This window comes from Myotis daubentonii, chromosome 17 (assembly GCF_963259705.1).
Source record: "Myotis daubentonii chromosome 17, mMyoDau2.1, whole genome shotgun sequence".
In the NCBI taxonomy this organism is placed as follows: Eukaryota; Metazoa; Chordata; class Mammalia; order Chiroptera; family Vespertilionidae; genus Myotis; species Myotis daubentonii.
The window spans coordinates 7,787,113-7,794,176 of NC_081856.1; the positions used below are offsets into that span (position 1 = coordinate 7,787,113).

Genomic DNA, 7,064 nt, shown 5'->3' on the forward strand with positions numbered 1-7,064 from the left:
GTGCTAAACAAGGGGTTGCAGTGCCAGTAGGGATTGGTGTTTAGACCAGGCTGCAGGAGGGCTTATGAACAAGTATTCCCTGGTCCTTTCAAAGTAGAGTGTAAGTAAGTAATTACAGTGGCCCAGGAACGGCTCTTGCTTTTCTCACGTTGCCTGTTCCATCTCCCTAACCACCCAGGGGGCAGGCTCCACACTTGACTGCAAGGGAAGCAAAGGGTTGCAGGGCTCACAGCCACTGTTTTGTCGGGTGCAGAGAGGCAGTCGCCAGCCCAGACTGGGGAGTGGGGTCGGGGAAATGGGCTCATCTGTGTGTGTCTGTTCTTAGTGAAGTCTGTGTGTTTAATGGGTGATGAGTTAGCAGCACCTCGTTGCCTCATCTCTCGGTGCTTGGGGGAGAGAAGAGAGGAAGAGGGAAGGGCGTGGTCCTGGGTACAGCCGGGATGGAGGTTTCTAAGGCGGGGCTTTCAGTGGGCGCTAAAGAGAACAGAGCTGGGTTATCGGGGAAGTGGAGAGTGCTGGCGGAAGTGTTGGTAACACTCCTGCTTCAGGAGGACACATAGGAAAATGAACCAAACCCACAACCTAAACAAACCAAACCAGCAGCACTTGGGAGAGCTGCACAACTCGCCTGCTGTTCCACCCAGACAGGCCCAGGTTCGCCTGCATTCTCCAGGCGGCCTCCGCGAGGCCTGCCTCCCACTCAGTCCTGCGGCTCCCCACCCAGTGGTCTGCCTCCTCCAGGTGGCCTCCAGGGATGGACGGGGGAGGCCTGTGGGAATGCTCTTCTCCATTGGTTTCCTCCCCCACATCAAACTCCGCAATGGCAGTGCTCTCTCATGTAAAATCCTGAAAGAGCTCAAAAGAGCATGTGTGTGTACTTGAGTGTTCATGTGTTTGTCTCATACAGCTGTGAGTGCCCGTGTACATGTGTGTGCTAGAGTGTGTGCATTGGATGAGGGGCGCCGGTTGTGATAGCTTCAGGTGCCAACGTTGCAGGTACTCTCAGAGCTGACACCAGGAAATAAGGCAAATGCCAAGCCTGAGGGGCATTTCGGTGACCTCGCCCCTGCCCCCCGCGCCACTCACAGGGGGATCGGTGCTCTACATCTGACCCGGAAAGCAGCTGGAGGAGGGTGATGAAAGGACTGTGTGTGTGCCTGGCTGGTGTGGCTCAGGTGGTTGGAGCATCCGATTCCTGGTCAGGGCACACACCTAGCTTGCAGGTTTGATCCCTAGTCAGGGGACTTATGGGAGGCAACAGGTCCATCTCTCTCTCTCTCTCTCTCTCTCTCTCTCTCTCTCTCTCTCTCTCTCTCCCTCCATCCCCCCTTCTCCCTCCCTCCTTCTCTCTCCCTCTTCCTATCTCTCTAAAATCAATAAACATATCCTCAGGTGAGGATTTTTTTTAATTTTTTTTTTTTTTTTTAAAAAGGACTTACGTGTAGACATCCGCCATGCGTTTTCCAGTCTGGATTCTATCTGTTTTCTGTGTGAATGCACATTTGCCAAAATCCAGAGAATTACATAGGACTTTCTATGGAACCATAACTCCATGCCCTGGAATGAAGGCACTGCCTCTGGGTAGGATACGTGAGTGTACGTGTCTGCCTTCGCTTTAATGGGGTCCAGCTACAGGAGTGAGAGCAATGGGGTTGCTGTCCTTGTACATGTCAGTGCATTCACTGTAACACTGCAGTGACATGAAACTCGGACTTCGTTTCCTTAGCTTTCAGAAAAAGAAAAGTTAAAGGAAAAATATATTGTACCTTTTAAAAATAGAGACACATTTTACACATACGCACATATACACTTATATGAGAGTACAGATGCATTGGTTGGTGTGTGTGATTTTTACCTACCTGTATTAATTGCCAGCAAATATAAAGTATGTGTAATTTAATCTTTGTTTATAAATGATAGTTGTTATTGAAGACGGTAGCTGCCAAACCTGACATTTTTTAAAGTGATTTTTTGCCTACTTTTTTCAAGTCAGAATTCCGTACTTTCACCCCAAGTAAAAGTGGAGGAATGCTGGGCGTCTGTGTCACACACACACACACACACACACACACACACAGCATGCAAGGCAATTAAATGGCCAACAGAGAAGTGGCTGCTGTCATCTCCCTGCCCAGCCCGGGGTAGTGGCGGCCTCTGCACACCCTGTGCTCGCTGTCCGGACTGGCAACCTGGCAGCTCCGGTCACTGCCATCTCGGTGGCAGGCCCTTCGTGGCCTCGCAGTGGCCCTCAGTGAGTGACCGGGGATGGGCTTAAAGTTGACGTCTGTGTCACATAGGATCCCAAGTGCAGACAGACCTTTGCCGCCATTGTTGTCAGATATTTTAGCTCCATCACTTCCCAGCCACACACCCCCCCCCCCCCCCCCCGTCGCTCCATTCGACCACTCTGTTGACCTTACACGAACTTTTACTGAGCAATGAGAACTCTTTACAGATTGCACTAGTAGGTTAGGCATTGCCACCATGCCGCCTCCTAGCAGAAGGAAGGGATCACACCCAGACTGATCCTGATATTTCCTGCTTCACAACAAACCATCTCACAGCTCAGTGGCCCACACTTACCTGTGCACAGGCCTGTGGGCAGGACGGGGTTCTGCCAGGACAGCTCCTCTCGCTCCAGTGGGCGTCAGCTGGTGGCGAGGCTGGGCTGGAGCCCCAGAGGCCTTCGGTCCCCCCTGGCTTTTGTGCTCCAATTGGCTGGGACCTGCCCGGGCTCCGGCCAGACACCCACACAGCACGTGTCTGGGTCCCCAGAGAGGCGGGCAGAAAGCGCCGGGCGCCTTTCCTGGCCACGCTTGGGACGAACTCAGTGCCCTGTCCACCGCTCTGTTCCAGAAAAGCGTCCCTGAGCCCAGCTTAGACCCGGTGGGGCAGTGACGCTCACCTTCGATGGGAGGGCACCGAGAAGCACAGACATGTGCCTACTTTGTAAGACATGCTGAGCAAAGCCATTGTAGGGATCTGTCAAGGGTCTGGCTCAGAGAAGTGAGAGGTACTCCTGATGTTACTCTGCAGATGGCAGCAAAGGAGCTTCTGAAAGAACACGCTACTCCTAGGGCTTCCGTCTCCAAGGCCAGAGATGCGTGTATCCCCATGTATTTAGCCCACCTCGGCCTCAGAGAGAAATGTTCTGAGGTTTGATCTAGAGCAAGCACGTTAAACTCGCAGGCCGCATGCCTCGTTTATTTGGCCCGTGGTAGCCTTTGAGTTTGACATGCTTGATCTAGAGAGACTAATGAGAGCATACCACACCTTCCTAGTCTGTGTTTTCATCAAGAGATGAAAGTTGGCCAAGATGAACTGACCACCAAGATATTCATCAGAACGTGAATAAAAAGCTTTTTACAACACTCAGTGTGAGTCTAGAAGAAATAGTATCCCATTGAAGAGGGAAGTTTAGGGGCAAAATACCAGAGAATCCTTTGACCAGAAGCGTTGCTAGATTGGGGAAGTGTCCCAAAGGAAGTGGGAGGCAGCTGCAAGCACGATGCGCGCCCAGCCCAGCCCCAGCGTTCGCAGCTAATAAACAGGGCTCGTCCCGTGCAAGTCCTCCGCTCCTCTCCCAGGGCAGCCAGCTGGGAGAGGCTTATCATCGCATCCACGAACAAACATCAGGCACATTTTAAATGCTCTTGTGTAAAAACACGATTCTGTTTTCAGAAAAAAATTCGTTCCTTCACTTGCCATAATAAATCACAGCCCTTTTTTTCCTTTTTCTTTCTTACCCATGTTGTTCTCAACTATTTGAAGTCGTGTTCTGTGTTGTTGGGAGCAAAACATGCAGGGCTGTTTGCTGTAACCAGCATGCCTTTTATCCCTGCAGGGTTATGAAGTGAACAGCGTCATCGGAAAGGAGGTGGGGTGGCTAAATTGTTTTGTCCAGTCCATAACCACCCACCCGACCAGCTGCCTGGGATTGGAGGAGATCGAGCTTCTGGGAGAAAGGGCCTCTTCAGGCACCACTGGTTCTCCTGGGCGTCCGTGAAGGCCGGTGTGGCTGCCAGGGTGCTGCTGGTGGTTTGGTAGCTGTTAACTATGGGCAAAGTGAATGTATCTTATGATCTTGAAATGGAACTTACAATTTTTCTGGGGCACATGACAGTAAAATGGTTTTGTAAATATAAATCAAAATATTTTTTCTATATATTTGTATTACCTTCCTGCAAACTTAGGGACATAACTGTTAATAAAGCTTATGTAAGCTTGAGGTCTTCGTTTTGTATTTATTTATCTTAAGCAGTAGTATTAATGTAGCAGGAGAAACTGTTCAATTGCAATTTTAAAGTTTTTACATTTTACCCTGATTCAACACGTTTTTCTTGTAGTTTTTGTTTTACCATTGCCCCAAAGCATACACTGCAAAGTTTAACCCTTTGTCCTATATTGTTATATTACTGTTCTGCTCCAATAAATGTCCAATCTAAGCATTTTGCACTTGAAGGGTTTTTGTTTGCCTTTCAGTATTTGGGGGAAATGTTTTAGAGAACTTTATCAGAGGTACACAAATGTGCACCAAGTGTGAGTGAGTTAACGAGTGTGATTATAGGGACACTGAACAGAGTGTAGTTAGCTCACTCGATAGCCAAGATCAGACTGAAGAGGGGTGGGTTGTTAACTGCGTTGTTGGGAGAGATTTAAATTAACACCATGAATTTATTAGCTGTGGACACTAAAGGTCCTGTTTTCTCCCTTATAGCGATATGGTCATGACGGGCCATCATTAATTACATAATATAGACGCAGTGCCCGACATAAAGGGTGCCTAGTGCCCGCGTTCACTGGGGGGAGGCAAAGGGCTTTATGTATTTGTCCAGATGACCCTCTGGGACATAACACTGCGGCTGTCCTTTCATCTACGTTACTATAGTGCATTCATGCGCACGTTGAAAATCTCCATGCCACTGTCCAGGAGACGAGGAAAGTGAAAGCAGACCCACGAAGGCCAAGAACTCAGGCGTTTAGAACACCCCGAGCCTCCCTCTCCGCCCCCGCCCCCTCCAGCAGCCCACTCCGCTCAGGGAGCCCCCGGGTCAGCAGAAAGGGGGGCCGTTCCGTCCCCTCCCCAATCTGGTCCTGTGTTTCCAGCACCTTCCCCAGAACTTGGTAGCTTAACGGGCGAGTTTGGTCGCGCTTCGCTGAGCCTGGGCAAGTTCAACAAAACAGTCGGACGTAGATGTCGGCGTGTTTCCCAAGCAAAGCCGACCCTCTCCCTCCCGTACCAGCTCAGCGCCCTCGGGTGACACACCTGGGTCCGCGCCTTCCCGGCGCCGCGCTGCGCACCTGGGGCTGGAGCGCGCCTTCCCCGCGGGTCCTGGGGCCCCAGCGAGCAGGCGCCGCCGCGAACACAGGAAGCAGGGGTGGTTTCAAATACTTCTTTATTCTTACCAATACTGTAAAAATTAATATAAAAAAGTGAGCGTGCTCAGTCCTTTCCTCTTATCTACAATACAAAGGATTGTCTTTAAAGTCTTTTTTGTTTTCTTAAAAAAGTACCTTAGCTGCATCAACAGGGGTAAGATGTAGAAAAAGCTACCATATAAAAATAACTTAAGGGAAAATCAACAAGTACAGCTTCTCTCCAGGGTCAGTGGTGGCAAGTCCAGGCCGCGGCTCCCTTCCCCTCGCGTCCCCGAAACGGCGGCGCCGGCGGCTGCGGCTGCGGCGGGCAGGGCGCGCTGGGCTCCGCGCGGCGGGTCTGAGGTGTCCCGGCGTCTCCCCGCGCCCCCGCCGGCCACGCGTCACCGGCCGTCGGCGGCCCCGGCCGGCAGGAAGGACGAGCCGGGCAGCTGCTTGAAGAACTGCCGGAGGCCGGCCAGGTCCCGCGTGAGCTGCTCCACGCGCTGGTGCAGCTTCTCGTTCTCGGCCGACAGCTCCACCAGCTTCTGCTGCATCTCCTGGTTGCGCCGCTTGGCCTTGTCGCGGCTCTTGCGCACCGCGATGTTGTTGCGCTCGCGCCGCTGCCGGTACTCGGGGCTGCCGCGGTCCGGGCCCCGCTTGCCGGCGCCCTTCTCCCGGGCCGGGCCGGGCGCGGGACTGGGCCCCGGGCTGCCCCGCGGCGGCTCGGGCGACGTGGGGGGCGTGGGCTGCGCGGCGGCCGCCAGGCTCACCACGGTCTGCGCGCAGACGGCCACCTGCGCGGGCAGCAGCGAGCCCGCGTCGCCGTCGCCCCAGTCGGGCTCGCGCTTGAGCGGCCGCGGGGCGGCGGGGCCCGGGCCGGCGGGGCGCGCGGGGTGGCCGGGCGGCGGCTCCGGGGCGCCCGCCGCGCCCGCCTTGTGGTTGCTGTTGAAGAGGTCGGCGAAGAGCTCGTCGTGGCACAGCTCCAGGGTGGGCACGGCGGCCATGGAGTCGATGTAGGCGCTGAAGTCGATGGCGCTCTCGTCGTCGTACATGGCGGGGGCCGCGGCGCCGGGCTCGCTGGCGCGGGCGGGCTTGCAGGTCCGGCCCGGCTCGTAGAAGGGCGCCGGCTCCGCGGGCCAGGGCGCGCCGCGCGCCGGGCCGTCCAGGCTGAAGAGGGCGGCGCTCATGGCGGCGTCGGCTGGGCTCCGAGGGCGAGCGCGGCTGTCACCCGGGGGCCGGCCGCCGCCTTTTCTAGCCGCGCGGACGCGCAGGCCCCGCCCCGGCTCCAGGCCGCGGGGCGCCCGGGGGCGCGGGGCGGGGAGCGGCGGGCGGCTGCCGGGGAGCCACCCCCGGAGCCGCCCCTTGAACCTTCGCCCGCCGCCGCCTCGCGGCCCCGGCTCCCCCCGCGCGGCGCTTCCTCCGCCCCCGCCCGGACCGGCCCGGGCCGTCCTGCTGGGAACGGCCCTCCCTCCGCCCGCGCGGGGCGCTCCCCGCTTCCTGTGGGTGGACGGCAGCTCCGCGTCCTTCCGAGCCCGCGCGGGGTCAGCAGCGGCCCGGCCGTGGCGCGCGTCCCGGGCCGGTTCCCGTCGTCAGAGGCGGGAGGGGGCGGGCGGCCCGGCCGGAGGGCCGAGCAGGGACCCTGCCGGCGCGGGCGTCGCTCGGCCCCGCCGCGGCTGCTCCCTGGCCGCGGGGAGCGGGACGCAGCG

At 56.4% G+C, this 7,064-nt stretch overlaps 2 protein-coding genes across 6 annotated transcripts in view; one reads left to right on the forward strand and one right to left on the reverse strand.

The window, feature by feature from the left end:
* SPIDR (scaffold protein involved in DNA repair) overlaps positions 1–4,461 on the forward strand; it is a 285,105-nt gene extending 280,644 nt beyond the window's left edge. For all 5 annotated transcript variants that reach the window (XM_059672698.1, XM_059672699.1, XM_059672700.1 and 2 more), the window contains one exon: positions 3,845–4,461. In XM_059672698.1, the coding sequence (XP_059528681.1) occupies positions 3,845–4,006 (162 nt within the window). In that variant the 3' untranslated portion in view covers positions 4,007–4,461. The remainder of the gene's footprint in view (positions 1–3,844) is intronic.
* Positions 4,462–5,379: 918 nt separating this feature from the next.
* CEBPD (CCAAT enhancer binding protein delta) lies at positions 5,380–7,064 on the reverse strand. The gene is made up of 2 exons (XM_059672708.1): positions 5,515–7,064; positions 5,380–5,411 (listed from the first exon to the last, which is right to left on the reverse strand). The coding sequence occupies exon 1, from the start codon at positions 6,543–6,545 to the stop codon at positions 5,760–5,762; it is 786 nt and encodes a 261-aa protein (XP_059528691.1). The 5' UTR covers positions 6,546–7,064; the 3' UTR covers positions 5,380–5,411; positions 5,515–5,759.